Genomic DNA, 19,611 nt, shown 5'->3' with positions numbered 1-19,611 from the left:
TAACTCTCACTAACTCTCAGTTGCCAGGAAGCCCGCGACGAACTAGTGGAGTTTCAAGAAGGAAGCCGAGAGCTGGAAGCGGAATTAGAGACGCAGCTTGTTCAAGCTGAGCAGAGGAATCGAGACTTCGTAGCTGATAACCAAAGACTAAAATACGAAGTAGAAACATTAAAGGTAGCGGCGTTCTTCATGGGCTGCTTTCATATCTTTGAAAATGTTAAACATTTGGGCGTCTATATTGCACAACGACATTGTATAAACGTGGATTTATGGAGTTGTTGGAGTTGAATCCATTGGTTTATTCATACATACAGGGGCCCGTCTCTTGGATTTTTGTAGCAAATCTTCAATGTCCTTTCATTCACTCTTAGGAGAAACTTGAACATCAATATTCCCAGAGCTACAAGCAGGTTTCCATGTTGGAGGATGAGCTTGGCCGGGCGCGGGGCATCAAGGATCAACTCCACAAGTACGTGAGAGAGCTGGAACAGGCCAACGATGACTTGGAAAGGGCCAAAAGGTGAGTCGTACAATCATTTATCCATAGCAATAAAAGAGAGAGTCTGCCTGTCAGGGCCGTAGCTCCGAGACCATGAAACCTAGACACCTGAAACTTGGCATGCATACCAAGGGTGCTCGAGGGGTGTGCACCTCTGTTCTTTGTATTATTATTTAAACAAATTAATTCTGAGTAAACAAAATGTATCTGACAAGCAAATCAGCCAGTGAGTGTTGTACCTGGCAGGTAATGGAACTGGCACACACTATAATAATGCACGTAGCCTGGTGGCAGATAAGGCGAGACAGATAGCTATACATCTTACACAGAAAGCAGACAAAGAAAACGAGGAAGTCGGTTGGCGCTTGAGGAGAAAGTAAAAACGCCGGAGAAGGAGAGAGATGCGGAAAGAGTTGGGGACATCATAAAGTATTAAAGGAAAGTGATGGGGGGGGGGGGAAAGAGAGGTACAGGGGGCAGGGGGTAACAAGAGACATGGGAGGGGAGAGAGAGAGAAGGGAGAGATCATTTAATCAAACATGTCCTGCAACGCACACATTTTAGTCCCTCTGGGATAACATGATGGCTTTGTGTTATGGTCACGTTGCAAACATTTTCATCTTGGCATGAAAGGTTTTATTACTTTCACGCTAGATGCAACTGTGTTGTGTGATTTATGTTGTGGAGGATTTATAAAAGGCAGGCGTGTAACTGTGTTATAGAACATGTAGCGTGTAACTGTGTTTATAGAACGTGTAGCGTGTAACTGCGTTATAGAACGTGCAGCGTGTAACTGTGTTATAGAACATGTAGCGTGTAACTGTGTTTATAGAACGTGTAGCGTGTAACTGCGTTATAGAACGTGCAGCGTGTAACTGTGTTATAGAACGTGTAACGTGCGAGCTGACTTTCTTTCCCTGTTTTTCCCTCCGAAGCTCAGTGCTTCTCCGGCTGTGACCAGTTATTGGTTTAGAAATGACTCTCAAGTTCTATAAATTAGATTGCTGGTGGTTGTTGGTTCCACCTAGACCAGGGGAGGGCAACTCCAGTCCTCAAGGGCCACCAACAGGTCAGGTTTTCAGGATATCCCTGCTTCAGCACAGGTGGCTCAGTCGAAGACCACTGAGCCACCTGTGCTGAAGCAGGGATATCCTGAAACCCTGACCTTTTGGCGGCCCTTGAGGACTGGAGTTGGCCTCCCCTTACCTAAACTGTACAGCTGGCAACCGCTGTATGCTAAATTTGTCCCGAGCCGCCCTTTCTCCTTCCGATATGTCTGTGATCTGTGACGGTAGCTGTCAGTTTCTGGGTGCGGCATTACAGTAGGTTATTAACGCACTGTTAGTAACTTGTATGCTTGCTTTTCCGTGTTGTGTTAATGGAATGAGTCATTAATGAACGAGTCTTGTAATAAAAAAGTACAGATGAGCAAGAGGAATGTTTATTGGATATTTTTTATTTTTATCGTGTTTCATAGCAATGATTAAAAAGCAGTAATCCAAGCGGGCTTTTAATTTAATTTATTGCATAGCATTGAAGCAGGGGGTCTCCAGAGCTGAAGCCCATTCATTTCAGCTCCAGAGACCCCCTGCTTCCGGAGATACTTGCCTCCGTACGGGTGCCGGTTTCTCGGCGGGATTCAATGGTCCTGGTTACGCGGGCCAATAGGACGCCACACCGGATGACGTCACGGCTTCCTATTGGCCCGCAGGGCCCTGGAGCTTGAACCGCCGCCATTACATGAACCACAGATTGCCCATCTGGAGCGGCTACCGGCACTTACATCAGTAGTAAGTATCTCAGGAACCAGCGGGTCCCCGGTGCTGAAATAAATGGGGTTCTGCTCCGGAGACCCCCTCCTACGAGGAACGATGTTTCGGTGCGTGTGTGAGATCCGCTTTATACCTGGCTGTATTAACTAGTATATAATCCTGTTAGACTTTGAATGACATGTCTGTGTGTTTTATATTTTCAGACAACGCTTTAGTTTTGATACTGGGTTATAATACTGTGCGAATAATGAAAATATTGTCCAATCCGTGTCCCTATGCAGTATACTGATTATAATGCAGTTAAAACAAAATGTCCCATGACCCCATCCTTTCTTACACATGTGGTAATATTTGTATTTTAATGTTTACACTGTTGATTGAAACCCAGGTCATATTTTGTATCTAATGTGTAGAGCGACTATAGTCTCCCTGGAAGACTTTGAACAAAGGTTGAATCAGGCAATTGAAAGAAACGCCTTCTTAGAGAGCGAGCTGGATGAAAAGGAGTCTTTGTTGGTTTCCGTGCAGAGATTAAAAGATGAAGCTCGAGGTATGATATAAATTTAGATCCCGTTTAACGTAGGATTCTTTCTTTTGTTTGGTTTTGTTTGACGCAACCATTATTCACGCGTCCTAAGCCATTACTAAGCCCTCCCCAAGGCGTTTCCTGCAAATAATGGGCGAGCGCGTTTCTAAGGAGATACTTTGAGCCATTTAACAAGTATTTGTATTTCCTGTATTTCTTGCCCCGACCCATGGGGAAAAACCGCTGCATTTCCTTGTTTGTATTGGAAGCTGCGTTTCCTCCCCTAGTAATGTTAGAATGAGCTGCGGCCTGGTAACTGGTGAACACTGTAGCTTGCTTGTAAAATGCCTTTTAGAAATTGGGCACCGTCCTAAGCAAGGAATTAGGTTATTGCCGCCTCATTAGGGGCATTATCTGGATCGCTGAAGAAACTTTCAGATATTTTCAAGTCAACCAGATGCCCCCGTTGGTTTATAGGAAGCCAATATCGCTTTACGTTGCTGTACTTAAAGGGTTAACACAGGGGTGCTCCACTACAGTTTTCAAGACCCCCACCCCCTCCAACAGGTCAGGTTTTAAGCATATCCCAGCTTCAGCACAGGTGGCTCAGTCAAAGACTGAGGCACTGATTGAGCCACCGGTGCTGAAGATGGGATATCCTTAAACCCAGACATATTAGGGGGTGTTGAGGGCTGCAGTAGAGCCCCCCTGGTTTAACCCATAATATTACTTGTATTTCAACGATGCACTGCCTTGAAGCCCGGATATGTGCAAAAAAATGTTGACACTGGTGTATTTTTGGTAGACTTAAGACAAGAATTAGCCGTACGTGAAAGGCACACAGACGGAACGCGGAAATCGGCGCCCAGCTCGCCGACCGCAGACTGCGAGAAGATCGATTCCGCCGTCCAAGCTTCTCTTTCCTTACCTGCCACTCCCGTGGGAAAAATATCCGACAACGGTTTTACCTCTCCCAAAGGTTTGTTCTCACTCTGCGCAAGCGTTTAGCTTTCCGGGGTGGTCCCCATTCGTTGTAAGGAGAGCCGCGTTGAAAAGACATTTCAATCCTTCACCATTGCTAGAGTCTATAAATCAGTAGGCTGCATTGTATCTATTACCTGAGCAGGCTTTTTACCATCGGCAAATTCTTCGACATCACTGTGAATGTACCTGGCAAGAGTCGTGTTCTTGGCACTCGCTCCTGCCGATAATGCAGAGTCTGACGTGGGGAATGATGTGGTGTTTGTTTTGGGTTTTTAAGCCTATTCCATGATCCGTCCTAATGGGAAAACGATGGCAAAGTAAATCCGTTTGATGCAATTTGCAGCCGGAACTGAGTGTTGAATCAAATCATTAGCGGGTCACAATGTCCTAATAGTTGTGTGTATCTCTTCCCAGGCATACCCAATGGTTTTGGTACCACACCACTCACGCCGTCTGCCAGGATATCTGCGCTTAACATTGTGGGCGACCTGCTGAGAAAAGTAGGAGTAAGTGTGGGTTTTTGTTAGGTTTGAGGCAGGTTTTTTCGATTTAGATCACATATTAGAGACCAGGGTAATTTATTTTGTTGGGCCAACATGAAAAGAATTCAGGTATGTTGTGCGTGAAGCTCCATTCCATAAAGACCTTTTCCTTCAGATGTATTTTCTTCCTTCATCCTCAAGGTCGTGTCCATACACAACTGAGGAATGAGTTGCATGTTTCCACAAAGCAGAGGAATGTCTGAGCTGTGTCAAGTAGGACAGAACTGAGCAACTCCTAATATCTCTTTTTATATGTGAATTAACTAGTATATATTTTAGTAGATATATATATTTCATTTTTTTTTGTCTGTTTGGATACATTCTATTTTGTTTTTTAATTCTATGAGGTATTACAATTTTTCTAAGCAAGTTCGCGACTGGGTGTTGTACCGGCTAGGCTATGTATCCAGCATGTGACATCACACTCTGGACATAATAATGCACATAGCCTGGTGGCAGATAAGAAAGCTATAAAGTTCACACAGGAAGTAGACAAAGCACGAGAAGTAATTTGGGATGTGAGGAGAAAGTAAGAACGCCGGAGAAGGAGAGAGAGGCGGAAAGAATTGGGGACATCATAAGGTATTAAAGGAAAGGGTTTGAGGGGGGAGTGAGAGAATGGGAGGGATGAGGTGGGTTTCTTAGAATTCCCAGAGAACGCAGCGTACTTTCAGCTAGTAAACCAGCAAACATTTCTCTTGCTACAAACCTGTTTTGACATTTCTGCGCCTCCGTATCACCGCGAGCTGACGCCCACCGCCGCTTCTTACAGCATGTTTTCCTTTCCCACTCGCAGGCCTTAGAATCCAAACTGGCAGCTTGCAGAAACTTTGCGAAAGACCAGGCCTCACGGAAGTCCTACGTACCGGGGAACGTGAACAGCAGTATACTGAACAGCAGCAGCACAAAGTACACCCATCCAGCACACACATCGTTCTTCGACAAAGGGTACGTTTCATGACAAAGCTTTCATTGTTGGATGGGAGCAGGGAAGCCTCTTAGCTGGTCTCAAATCGCTGCACAAAACCGCTCTGAGCTTCATATTTTGGGCACTTCTTTAAGAGGCGATTTTTTAAAAAAAAATTTGGAAAACAGGCTTGAAGCAGGGGTCTCCGGAGCTGAACCCCGTTAATTTCGGCTCCTTTAATCCGTGACCTGTTCGAGCCTCCTGCACCCATGTCAGAGTTTTGACACCACATTTTGTTAAGCAAGATCTCTGTGACTCCTTTCCCCATGAGATTTTCTTAAGCTGGTACCAAAATGAATAGCCGTAGGCTGCTAAACACCTCATCCTGTTGGGCACACTGTATTACCAAGCGTTTGTGCAGCAGTGGAAGGCTGTTCCCTCACCACAGCCCAATATATAAAGATTTAATGAGATTTGGGTGCAGCTGCTACTTCCGATATATGTTTTTGTGCAACTCTAAGAAAGTTGTGATTGATTCGATGTCTTCCCACCAACATCCGGTCGTATAATAAATAACCTGTGTTTTTTCCCCATTAGGCAGGAAAAGGTCATTTTCCCCACGTTGTTCATGGGTAACTGAACTTTAAAGCGATAAGGTTGCATGCTCCTCTCTGGGTGTCAAGTTGTATTAACCCGTTTTATCTCCGCGTCGCCTGATTAATTGCATGGGTTCTCTGTAGCGAATGTGCTTGATAGCGGCCCTGCCGTGTAGGGATGCATTCAAATAACTTGGGTTAACCGCACTCTCCCAAGCTTCACTGGGCTGGATAGTGTGCAGACGGGTTTGCTGGAATTCTATTAATGATCTTTCATGCATGGACTATGTAACCACTATATAGATTCTCCTTCTTGCTCTACTTGGGGTCAGGTGCTTGGATAACATGAGTAAAGCGGAAGATATGTTACTTGTCTTGTATGAAATGGGTACCGTATATTCAGCAATATCACCCCCACGTATCTTAGGTTTGTTGCAGGATATTTAAGGCTGTGATAGGCTGCGACGCTAGGAATGGCCATCAAGTCTGCGCCTAAAAGTGCGTAAAGGGTGTTGTTCAGGGGTGGTTCTTCAATCCTCAAGGGCCACCAACAGGTCAGGTTTTCAGGATATCCCAGCTTCAGCCCATGTGGCTCAGTCAGTGGCCGAGGACTGGCGTTGGCCGCCCTGGTGTAGTTATTATCCGAGGAGGAGGACAAATTGTTACAAATGTGAGGTTTTTTCTTTAGCTTATTGAATTCCTATGTGCGCATATGCAGTAACACAGGAGGGACAGGGAGGCGCGGGTATAATGCCTTTTATTGGACCAACAAGTAGTTGATATGTTACAGGCTTTCCCACCTATCTGGGTTAGAAAGCTTGTAACATATCAACTACTTGTTGGTCCAATAAAAGGCATCATACCCGCGCCTCCCTGTCCCTCCTGTGTTACTACACAGAAGAAAAAATCAACACGGCTCCCCACCCTTCTTTGTGCCTATATTATATCTTAGGGAAGCCCGAGATTAAGGTTACAATAGTTCTCTTCTTTGCTGTACATGGATATTCCCCCTGTGTGTACACGGCTGTTTATGAGCTCCAGTCAGGGGTCCCTGGTAGAGTTCTCTCCTTTGCTGTATATGGATATTCCCCCTGTGTGTACACGGCTGTTTATGAGCTCCAGTCAGGGGTCCCTGGTAGAGTTCTCTTCTTTGCTGTACATGGATATTCCCCCTGTGTGTACACGGCTGTTTATGAGCGCCAGTCAGTGGTCCCTGGTAGAGTTCTCTCCTTTGCTGTATATGGATATTCCCCCTGTGTGTACACGGCTGTTTATGAGCGCCAGTCAGTGGTCCCTGGTAGAGTTCTCTTCTTTGCTGTATATGGATATTCCCCGTGTGTGTACACGGCTGTTTATGAGCGCCAGTCAGTGGTCCTGCGTAGAGTTCTCTTCTTTGCTGTATATGGATATTCCCCCTGTGTGTACACGGCTGTTTATGAGCGCCAGTCAGTGGTCCTGCGTAGAGTTCTCTTCTTTGCTGTAGATCTGCTTTCTTGCACGTTGTACGTATATATCCCTGACTAACGCTGGAGAAGCCCGCGGAGCAGCGCATAGCTGGCAAGCATGTCGCCTCTGTAATTGTGCATCTAAGCACCCCTTCAATAGGCTGTGATGCTGCTTCTCCGTGTCGGAGAAGATTTTGGTCTCATTCATTTGAACGGTGCTTCTCTCTTCTCCGGCACTGGGAAGCGTTTTTTGGGGCCTTGCATGTAGCCGGCAGATTTAGTGCTGCACCCCATTGTACGTACAGTAGCAGTAAAGCGTGCAGAGGGAATGGTTTCCCGCAGGAAAACATGGTCGCTTTTACATTGGTCCAAGTCGTAGCCCGTGATACTATATCTGTATAGCCAGGCGGCTTGGACGCTGCCCTGAGCCACTAAACCATTTCCTTGTTGTGCATTCACATCACTGGAATGTCCCGGCTGCCAGCTTTGCGGACTTTTGTTTCCTGATTTGCCGTGTGGTATTTTGTTTTACCTGTCTGTTTACGTCCTGGTGATGCAACTTGCTCTGTGCGTTTAGGGGTCAGTGTTCATTATCAAGGCAATTCCACATTGTTGTTTTTATTCGGATCTACACTTTGCCCTGATGATGTGACACAAACCTAGTGACTTTGTGTCTCGATACATTACACCTGGAGGCGCTCAAATAAAAAACAAATGGGACAAAGCATGTGATTTAGCTTTGCGACCATTAATCGCTCCATTTTTGACGCATCGCCTCGTTTCCTGTTTGCGTCGCATGTAAGAAAGTGTTCCTTATATTTGATGCAAATTGTTGGCCAGAAACCGTTACTCTACCTCAGGGCGTTATAATCCGCGCGTCAAGTAAGTCCTCTCTTCATCAATTCTGATCCAAATTTGCTTTGATACATCACCCCCACAATGTTCGGTACCATTATTTTGGTGCAGTATGCATTCTTTTTTTTTTTTTTTTCACACGTTACAAACTTACTTCTGGAATAGGGGCGGAGGGACATACTGAATCTGGCTAAAGTTCCCTCTATTTCTGTGTTGTATGAAAATATACCTGGGTTTGTAGCATTGCTACATATCTTTCGTGGCAACATGTTTAAAAGGAGATTTGCCATTGAAATACCACTTAAATAAATTGGAGCATATCCTATTAATGAATCCTTTTGAAAGCAAGTGTGTTTAACCTGGTAATGCCTGCAGTGTACCCCACATGGAGGCTGCGTTCCCAGTCATATCATTCATTGTGCAATAGGATGTAATGCAAGAAGAGCGGTGTACAGGCTACATATGTAATGTATTACTTCTTACACAAACTATGTGGGAGTCGCAGACAAGAGGATGTAAGGGCACACGAGGCGTGTATAGGATATTTCCCAGGCACCTTAAATTATCCATTTAAAATAGATTGAGAACAGGAAACTAAATGACCTTTTGGGAAAGGGAATGCCGGTGATCTGGTCACTTCCTTGTGGCAGACTTGTGCCGTCTGTGTCAGAAGTTTATTATTTGAGCTATCCTCGCTCTGAGTAAGAGAGAGACACACACGAGCCTTTGTACTGAGCGCTCTCTGCACAATAGCTGGGAGTGATAAATCGGAGGAAGTCTGTCCTGTTTCTTAATCCGAAACACTTATCGCCATGGTTACAAAACCATTAACCTGATGAGCAGGATCGTCGTCTGTCCATGTTTTGCACTAATAGGATTATCGGGGGAGTAGGGGGGGAAGTAAGGGTGTAATTACTTGTAAGGCTAATTAATCAGGCGGGGCAAATGCTTGCAACGCGATGGTCTTTTTCTTGACCGCTTTGCCATCCTATAAAACAAGAAAGCAGAGGTCCAGCACAGCGGTTCTTCTTTGCCGATGTTTATTGTTTGAATGGACGTTTGTGGAACATGACCTGGAAACATGTTCTTGGTGACTGTGATAGGAAACGTCTGTCGGTAACGTCCGACGCGCATACTGTGATAGGAAACGTCTGTCGGTAACGTGCGACGCGCATACTGTGATAGGAAACGTCTGTCGGTAACGTGCGACGCGCATACTGTGATAGGAAACGTCTGTCGGTAACGTCCGACGCGCATACTGTGATAGGAAACGTCTGTCGGTAACGTCCGACGCGCATACTGTGATAGGAAACGTCTGTCGGTAACGTCCGACGCGCATACTGTGATAGGAAACGTCTGTCGGTAACGTCCGACGCGCATACTGTGATAGGAAACGTCTGTCGGTAACGTGCGACGCGCATACTGTGATAGGAAACGTCTGTCGGTAACGTCCGACGCGCATACTGTGATAGGAAACGTCTGTCGGTAACGTGCGACGCGCATACTGTGATAGGAAACGTCTGTCGGTAACGTGCGACGCGCGTACTGTGATAGGAAACGTCTGTCGGTAACGTCCGACGCGCATACTGTGATAGGAAACGTCTGTCGGTAACGTGCGACGCGCATACTGTGATAGGAAACGTCTGTCGGTAACGTCCGACGCGCATACTGTGATAGGAAACGTCTGTCGGTAACGTGCGACGCGCATACTGTGATAGGAAACGTCTGTCGGTAACGTGCGACGCGCATACTGTGATAGGAAACGTCTGTCGGTAACGTGCGACGCGCATACTGTGATAGGAAACGTCTGTCGGTAATGTCCGACGCGCATACTGTGATAGGAAACGTCTGTCGGTAACGTGCGACGCGCATACTGTGATAGGAAACGTCTGTCGGTAACGTGCGACGCGCATACTGTGATAGGAAACGTCTGTCGGTAACGTGCGACGCGCATACTGTGATAGGAAACGTCTGTCGGTAACGTCCGACGCGCGTACTGTGATAGGAAACGTCTGTCGGTAACGTGCGACGCGCATACTGTGATAGGAAACGTCTGTCGGTAACGTCCGACGCGCATACTGTGATAGGAAACGTCTGTCGGTAACGTCCGACGCGCATACTGTGATAGGAAACGTCTGTCGGTAACGTCCGACGCGCATACTGTGATAGGAAACGTCTGTCGGTAACGTGCGACGCGCATACTGTGATAGGAAACGTCTGTCCGTGACGTCCGACGCGCATACTGTGATAGGAAACGTCTGTCGGTAACGTCCGACGCGCATACTGTGATAGGAAACGTCTGTCGGTAACGTCCGACGCGCATACTGTGATAGGAAACGTCTGTCGGTAACGTGCGACGCGCATACTGTGATAGGAAACGTCTGTCGGTAACGTCCGACGCGCATACTGTGATAGGAAACGTCTGTCGGTAACGTGCGACGCGCATACTGTGATAGGAAACGTCTGTCGGTAACGTGCGACGCGCATACAGTGATAGGAAACGTCTGTCGGTAACGTGCGACGCGCATACTGTGATAGGAAACGTCTGTCGGTAATGTCCGACGCGCATACTGTGATAGGAAACGTCTGTCGGTAATGTCCGACGCGCATACTGTGATAGGAAACGTCTGTCGGTAATGTCCGACGCGCATACTGTGATAGGAAACGTCTGTCGGTAACGTGCGACGCGCATACTGTGATAGGAAACGTCTGTCGGTAACGTCCGACGCGCATACTGTGATAGGAAACGTCTGTCGGTAACGTACGACGCGCATACTGTGATAGGAAACGTCTGTCGGTAACGTGCGACGCGCATACTGTGATAGGAAACGTCTGTCGGTAACGTCCGACGCGCATACTGTGATAGGAAACGTCTGTCGGTAACGTCCGACGCGCATACTGTGATAGGAAACGTCTGTCGGTAATGTCCGACGCGCATACTGTGATAGGAAACGTCTGTCCGTGACGTCCGACGCGCATACTGTGATAGGAAACGTCTGTCCGTGACGTCCGACGCGCATACTGTGATAGGAAACGTCTGTCGGTAACGTGCGACGCGCATACTGTGATAGGAAACGTCTGTCGGTAACGTCCGACGCGCATACTGTGATAGGAAACGTCTGTCGGTAACGTCCGACGCGCATACTGTGATAGGAAACGTCTGTCGGTAACGTGCGACGCGCATACTGTGATAGGAAACGTCTGTCGGTAACGTGCGACGCGCATACTGTGATAGGAAACGTCTGTCGGTAACGTGCGACGCGCATACTGTGATAGGAAACGTCTGTCGGTAACGTGCGACGCGCATACAGTGATAGGAAACGTCTGTCGGTAACGTCCGACGCGCATACTGTGATAGGAAACGTCTGTCGGTAACGTGCGACGCGCATACTGTGATAGGAAACGTCTGTCGGTAACGTCCGACGCGCATACTGTGATAGGAAACGTCTGTCGGTAACGTCCGACGCGCATACTGTGATAGGAAACGTCTGTCGGTAATGTCCGACGCGCATACTGTGATAGGAAACGTCTGTCGGTAACGTCCGACGCGCATACTGTGATAGGAAACGTCTGTCGGTAACGTGCGACGCGCATACTGTGATAGGAAACGTCTGTCGGTAACGTCCGACGCGCATACTGTGATAGGAAACGTCTGTCGGTAACGTGCGACGTGCATACTGTGATAGGAAACGTCTGTCGGTAATGTCCGACGCGCATACTGTGATAGGAAACGTCTGTCGGTAACGTGCGACGCGCATACTGTGATAGGAAACGTCTGTCGGTAACGTGCGACGCGCATACTGTGATAGGAAACGTCTGTCCGTGACGTCCGACGCGCATACTGTGATAGGAAACGTCTGTCCGTGACGTCCGACGCGCATACTGTGATAGGAAACGTCTGTCGGTAACGTCCGACGCGCATACTGTGATAGGAAACGTCTGTCGGTAACGTGCGACGCGCATACTGTGATAGGAAACGTCTGTCGGTAACGTCCGACGCGCATACTGTGATAGGAAACGTCTGTCGGTAACGTCCGACGCGCATACTGTGATAGGAAACGTCTGTCGGTAACGTCCGACGCGCATACTGTGATAGGAAACGTCTGTCGGTAACGTCCGACGCGCATACTGTGATAGGAAACGTCTGTCGGTAACGTGCGACGCGCATACTGTGATAGGAAACGTCTGTCGGTAACGTCCGACGCGCATACTGTGATAGGAAACGTCTGTCGGTAATGTCCGACGCGCATACTGTGATAGGAAACGTCTGTCGGTAATGTCCGACGCGCATACTGTGATAGGAAACGTCTGTCGGTAACGTCCGACGCGCATACTGTGATAGGAAACGTCTGTCGGTAATGTCCGACGCGCATACTGTGATAGGAAACGTCTGTCGGTAATGTCCGACGCGCATACTGTGATAGGAAACGTCTGTCGGTAACGTGCGACGCGCATACTGTGATAGGAAACGTCTGTCGGTAATGTCCGACGCGCATACTGTGATAGGAAACGTCTGTCGGTAACGTGCGACGCGCATACTGTGATAGGAAACGTCTGTCGGTAACGTCCGACGCGCATACTGTGATAGGAAACGTCTGTCGGTAACGTGCGACGCGCATACTGTGATAGGAAACGTCTGTCGGTAACGTCCGACGCGCATACTGTGATAGGAAACGTCTGTCGGTAACGTCCGACGCGCATACTGTGATAGGAAACGTCTGTCGGTAACGTCCGACGCGCATACTGTGATAGGAAACGTCTGTCGGTAACGTGCGACGCGCATACTGTGATAGGAAACGTCTGTCCGTGACGTCCGACGCGCATACTGTGATAGGAAACGTCTGTCCGTGACGTCCGACGCGCATACTGTGATAGGAAACGTCTGTCGGTAACGTCCGACGCGCATACTGTGATAGGAAACGTCTGTCGGTAACGTGCGACGCGCATACTGTGATAGGAAACGTCTGTCGGTAACGTCCGACGCGCATACTGTGATAGGAAACGTCTGTCGGTAACGTCCGACGCGCATACTGTGATAGGAAACGTCTGTCGGTAATGTCCGACGCGCATACTGTGATAGGAAACGTCTGTCGGTAACGTCCGACGCGCATACTGTGATAGGAAACGTCTGTCGGTAACGTGCGACGCGCATACTGTGATAGGAAACGTCTGTCGGTAACGTCCGACGCGCATACTGTGATAGGAAACGTCTGTCGGTAACGTGCGACGCGCATACTGTGATAGGAAACGTCTGTCGGTAATGTCCGACGCGCATACTGTGATAGGAAACGTCTGTCGGTAACGTGCGACGCGCATACTGTGATAGGAAACGTCTGTCGGTAACGTGCGACGCGCATACTGTGATAGGAAACGTCTGTCGGTAACGTCCGACGCGCATACTGTGATAGGAAACGTCTGTCGGTAACGTGCGACGCGCATACTGTGATAGGAAACGTCTGTCGGTAACGTGCGACGCGCATACTGTGATAGGAAACGTCTGTCGGTAACGTGCGACGCGCATACTGTGATAGGAAACGTCTGTCGGTAACGTGCGACGCGCATACTGTGATAGGAAACGTCTGTCGGTAACGTGCGACGCGCATACTGTGATAGGAAACGTCTGTCGGTAACGTCCGACGCGCATACTGTGATAGGAAACGTCTGTCGGTAACGTGCGACGCGCATACTGTGATAGGAAACGTCTGTCGGTAACGTCCGACGCGCATACTGTGATAGGAAACGTCTGTCGGTAACGTGCGACGCGCATACTGTGATAGGAAACGTCTGTCGGTAATGTCCGACGCGCATACTGTGATAGGAAACGTCTGTCGGTAACGTGCGACGCGCATACTGTGATAGGAAACGTCTGTCGGTAACGTCCGACGCGCATACTGTGATAGGAAACGTCTGTCGGTAACGTGCGACGCGCATACTGTGATAGGAAACGTCTGTCGGTAACGTCCGACGCGCATACTGTGATAGGAAACGTCTGTCGGTAACGTCCGACGCGCATACTGTGATAGGAAACGTCTGTCGGTAATGTCCGACGCGCATACTGTGATAGGAAACGTCTGTCGGTAACGTCCGACGCGCATACTGTGATAGGAAACGTCTGTCGGTAACGTCCGACGCGCATACTGTGATAGGAAACGTCTGTCGGTAACGTCCGACGCGCATACTGTGATAGGAAACGTCTGTCGGTAATGTCCGACGCGCATACTGTGATAGGAAACGTCTGTCGGTAATGTCCGACGCGCATACTGTGATAGGAAACGTCTGTCGGTAACGTGCGACGCGCATACTGTGATAGGAAACGTCTGTCGGTAACGTCCGACGCGCATACTGTGATAGGAAACGTCTGTCGGTAACGTCCGACGCGCATACTGTGATAGGAAACGTCTGTCGGTAACGTCCGACGCGCATACTGTGATAGGAAACGTCTGTCGGTAACGTCCGACGCGCATACTGTGATAGGAAACGTCTGTCGGTAACGTCCGACGCGCATACTGTGATAGGAAACGTCTGTCGGTAACGTGCGACGCGCATACTGTGATAGGAAACGTCTGTCGGTAACGTCCGACGCGCATACTGTGATAGGAAACGTCTGTCGGTAACGTCCGACGCGCATACTGTGATAGGAAACGTCTGTCGGTAATGTCCGACGCGCATACTGTGATAGGAAACGTCTGTCGGTAACGTCCGACGCGCATACTGTGATAGGAAACGTCTGTCGGTAACGTGCGACGCGCATACTGTGATAGGAAACGTCTGTCGGTAACGTGCGACGCGCATACTGTGATAGGAAACGTCTGTCGGTAACGTGCGACGCGCATACTGTGATAGGAAACGTCTGTCGGTAACGTGCGACGCGCATACTGTGATAGGAAACGTCTGTCGGTAACGTGCGACGCGCATACTGTGATAGGAAACGTCTGTCGGTAACGTCCGACGCGCATACTGTGATAGGAAACGTCTGTCGGTAACGTCCGACGCGCATACTGTGATAGGAAACGTCTGTCGGTAACGTCCGACGCGCATACTGTGATAGGAAACGTCTGTCGGTAATGTCCGACGCGCATACTGTGATAGGAAACGTCTGTCGGTAATGTCCGACGCGCATACTGTGATAGGAAACGTCTGTCGGTAACGTCCGACGCGCATACTGTGATAGGAAACGTCTGTCGGTAACGTGCGACGCGCATACTGTGATAGGAAACGTCTGTCGGTAACGTGCGACGCGCATACTGTGATAGGAAACGTCTGTCGGTAACGTCCGACGCGCATACTGTGATAGGAAACGTCTGTCGGTAACGTCCGACGCGCATACTGTGATAGGAAACGTCTGTCGGTAACGTGCGACGCGCATACTGTGATAGGAAACGTCTGTCGGTAATGTCCGACGCGCATACTGTGATAGGAAACGTCTGTCCGTGACGTCCGACGCGCATACTGTGATAGGAAACGTCTGTCGGTAATGTCCGACGCGCATACTGTGATAGGAAACGTCTGTCGGTAACGTCCGACGCGCATACTGTGACTCATGTCTGACTGGCTGAGTCTGAGTTTCCCTGTAAGGCTGCACAATCCTTTATTATTAATTCACTACTCCTCTCAGGGGCGGGCGGCCAACTCCAGTCCTCAAGGGCCACCAACAGGTCAGGTTTTCAGGACATCCCTGCTTCAGCACAGCCTCTCAGGGGCGGGCGGCCAACTCCAGTCCTCAAGGGCCACCAACAGGTCAGGTTTTCAGGACATCCCTGCTTCAGCACAGGTGGCTAAGTCTTTGACTGAGCCACTGATTGAGCCACCTGTGCAGGGATATCCTGAAAACCTGACCTGTTGGTGGCCCTTGAGGACTGGAGTTGGCCTCCCCTGCGTTAATGCTTGGGTTGACCTTGCTGTTTGGAGTATGATGGGCACAAGAATCGGCAGGTACTTTGGGCGCTGTTTTACCGGTATCCGAGCCTGTAACAAACCTATGCTGGGCACTGGTGCTTGGGGTTCTTTGGTGTTCTCGCTTAGTAAAGTTTGGCATCGCCGACTTGCTCCTACTAATGGCTGCACTTGCGGTGCCTGATAACGCAAATCTTCCACTTCTGCTGCACGGAGTTCATTCTGACAGAGCAAACCTTCTCTCTCCTCATGGCTGCTACGCAGGGCGGTCAGTGGCAGTAACACTGTTATTGATGCAGTAACTTGCATTAGAGTGAAGCATGTTACCTCATTCTCGCCCTATTTAATAGGGAGTTGGGAGGTGTAGGTGCTGCTGTGCTGCTCGTTCCCGTTATATAAACGGCCATTCTACAGAGAGATGCTGTTCAGCCATTCAGATGTGTGTGGCGTCCTGCTGAAAGGATTTCTATTATAGCCCTTCAAGCCTGGAAGAGTCTGCAGTATAACCACAATGTATTCCAGACCTCTCTAACGCAGGAAGTGTTCGAATAATATCATCCAGCATGGTCAACAAAACGTGTCAGGCACCCACTGGCTGCAGCTGGCAGTACACGTTGTCTGTGAATCTGCCAGTGCTGACCACTTGCCGTGGGAATTAGTGAGAAAGATGCACTGTAGGCACCAAAGCTCTGTTATGATGAAATTGCAGAATTCCTGACCTGTTATCTAAAGCAGTGATGCTCAACTGCAGTCCTCAAGGGCCACCAACAGGTCAGGTTTTAAGGATATCCCAGCTTCAGCACAGGTGACTCAGTGTTTGACTGAGCCACTAATTTTGCCACCTGTGCTGAAGCAGGGATATCCCCAGTACCTTGCCGTGGGGGGGGGGGGGTACAGGACTGCAGTTGTGCGCCCCTCATCTAAAGCTTATTTCTCAGGGCTTGTGAAGCTGGAAACGTAACGTCGGGATCTTTTCTCGGGACGAACCAACTACTTGGTGTAGTCCGTTTTCCGACACTGGTTAATTTCCAGCTTGGCAAATAAAATGGAACCGTGACTTGGGATTTCCGGCGAGCGTTCTGCGATGTACGCCTGGTGTTGTTGTATTAATAATCTGTGTGTTTTTTTCCCATCACAGGGCAGTGAATGGATATGACCCTCCGGGATTACTCGGATCCCAGCCTTCCCCTACCCCGGGCCTGCTGCCCCTGAGCGTATGAGCCCGGCCCACTGGACAGCTATAATCTTCTTCTTCGTGGTCGTTGCTCAGCGAAAAAAGAAACGAGAAACAAACGCTTCACTTATAAACTAGGATTACTTGAGCTGGAATTGAGACTGCAATGCAGAATATAATCTCTGCCGCCCCGATGCTTCACAGCACCTTGAACGCTGCTTTTTAAAGGTTTTTTTTTTCTTTCTGGTTTGCGGTCAGGCCGCTGATCGGCCTCGGCGCCCAATTCAAAGGAAACTAGAGAGCAACCATTCGAATGGCATAAAAACCAACCTTGATATGTTCGTGCTCCGGGAAGGAACAGCTGCTCCCCCTCGTCAGCCTCCCGCGCCTTACCTTTCCAGCCCCGGAGATGTTTTGATCTTGACGCAGCAGGTGTAGGGAGAGCAAACGTATCCCTCACCTGCCAAGGATGTAACAGGCGCGTGGGAGCAAGAGTCAAGACCCCCTCAGCCCCTTGAAAATCGGACCGCTCCCCCCCACGTATTAAACAGTGTTGGTTAGTTAACCTGTGCAGTGTCACCAACAGGGCTTTTTTTTGGTGACCGCTCGGGTCACTTGGTACATAGTAAATCTTCTGAGCTTTGTATTTTGTGGACACCGGATTACCGCCATCTTGCGGTGGTCTCAACCTCTGTGGATCACACAAAAAACCCACACCGAATCCACAAGAGTGCGTTATGTTTAGTGTGTGTGTGTGTGTGTGTGTACATATAAATATATATAATATATTTTGGCCTTACACTTTAACTCAGGGATTCTCAACTCCAGTCCTCAATACCCCCCAACAAGTCAGGTTTTAAAGATATCCCAGCTTCAGCACAGGTGGCTCAGTCAAAGACTGAGCCACTGATTGAGCCACCTGTGCTGAAGCGTGAAAACCTGACCTGTTGGTGGCCCTTGAGCACCGGAGTTGGAGTCATTGACTGAGCAACTGATTAAGCCACCTGTGCTGAAGCTGGGATATCCTTTTAACCTGACCTGTTGGGGGCGGGGGGGTCTTGAGGACTGGAGTTGAGCCCCCCGCCTTAACTCCTGTGCTGGAGCGGCCAGCGATTAATTGCACTGCGAACGCTCCCAGCACGCAAGAGTTCCTTTGGAACATTTCTGCACATTACTTTTGAAGCACACTTTAATTAAAATCACCCCGGAGTAGCCAATATATATATATTTTCTTTTCTTCCTTCATCACCCCCCTCCCCCCCACACACACTCGGTTCCTGTTGTTGAATTTGCGATATCTGACGGTTTACACGTTTTTGTTTTTTTGTTTTTATCGTATGTACATTTGTAAACATTATATTTTTGCCCAAGATATTTGTACATAACTTGGGCTGCGTAGCTATATTTATTCAGAATTCTTCTATAGGGCATGTTTAATAAGTACGGCAGTGTATTATACCACAGTGGCTAAAAGCCGAGCAAACAAACTGAGCATCATGATTTGCAATTGACTGTCTGAAATGGTGAACATTTTTGAAAGAATAAAGACCTTTTAACGTGAGAACTGGATCTTTCAATGGACTTCTGGCGACTTCAATATTCCACCATTTATAAGATAACAGATATTCTTACCGCCGGCGTAAACCAGCATGTATCTTGGTGATATCTTAAAGCGGAACTCCACGCATTATTCTACCAGAATTGGGGTTCCCCTGGAGCTGCTGTATGGTCCTGTTAATTCCAAACCCCTCTCCAATTCTCTGGCACCGAGCAAAATAAGTGCCCGTGGGGTATTGGTTACCTGCTGCCAGGTTTGTAGTTCCGTGGCTATTTCTACCGTCAAAACCGGCACAAGAAAACTACAAACCTATGGGGTTCCAGGGGGTTCCCCCAATGTACGGACGAGCTCCGCTAGGTTACACCCAGGTAAGATTTTTTTACATTCGGGGGTTGCGGCTTCATGAATGGTTTGGGGAAAAGGAGAATGGAAAGATGGAACCGAATCCTCTCGCCTTCCTTCCTGAACCATGAAACGGTTCAATAGTTTTACTTGCGACGTACAAATAACTCCCCACACCCAGGGAAAACCAAACCCTGCAGTGCCTTACTGGCAGAAATAGTCATTCAAGACATCCTGACAGTTCAGGGTTACAATGGTCATAAGACATTTACAATAGTGGAAGCAAAGAATGATGTAAGTGGCGCCGCATAATGTATTAGGAGAGGAAAAATACACCTAATGTTTGGTAGAAATTACGCCTTTTTCTTTAGACCTGGGGTGAGCCAACTCCAGCTTTCAAGGGCCACCAACAGGTCAGGTTTTCATGATATCCCTTCAGCACGTGACTCCGGCAGACTGGCTGCACACCCTGTGCTGAAGCAGGGACATCCTGAAAACCTGACCTGTTGGTGGCCCTT

General features: G+C 48.6%; 1 protein-coding gene across 6 annotated transcripts in view; it reads left to right on the top strand.

Annotated features, from left to right (window-relative positions):
• NDEL1 (nudE neurodevelopment protein 1 like 1) overlaps nt 1-18,757 on the top strand; it is a 32,032-nt gene extending 13,275 nt beyond the window's left edge. For 4 of the 6 annotated variants that reach the window (XM_075579712.1, XM_075579711.1, XM_075579709.1 and 1 more), the window contains 7 exons: nt 21-174; nt 372-520; nt 2,685-2,821; nt 3,603-3,776; nt 4,196-4,287; nt 5,120-5,271; nt 17,158-18,757. In XM_075579712.1, the coding sequence (XP_075435827.1) occupies nt 21-174; nt 372-520; nt 2,685-2,821; nt 3,603-3,776; nt 4,196-4,287; nt 5,120-5,271; nt 17,158-17,239 (940 nt within the window). In that variant the 3' untranslated portion in view covers nt 17,240-18,757. Of the gene's footprint in view, nt 1-20; nt 175-371; nt 521-2,684; nt 2,822-3,602; nt 3,777-4,195; nt 4,288-5,119; nt 5,272-5,827; nt 5,863-17,157 lie in introns of all 6 variants that reach the window. The other 2 variants (XM_075579714.1, XM_075579710.1) reach the window with 2 other exon arrangements.
• Nucleotides 18,758-19,611: the final 854 nt, after the last annotated feature.

This window comes from Ascaphus truei, chromosome 22 (genome assembly GCF_040206685.1).
Source record: "Ascaphus truei isolate aAscTru1 chromosome 22, aAscTru1.hap1, whole genome shotgun sequence".
Classification (NCBI taxonomy): Eukaryota; Metazoa; Chordata; class Amphibia; order Anura; family Ascaphidae; genus Ascaphus; species Ascaphus truei.
The sequence above is the reverse complement of the archived record's forward strand: the minus strand, read 5'-3'. Positions and strand labels throughout refer to the sequence as shown.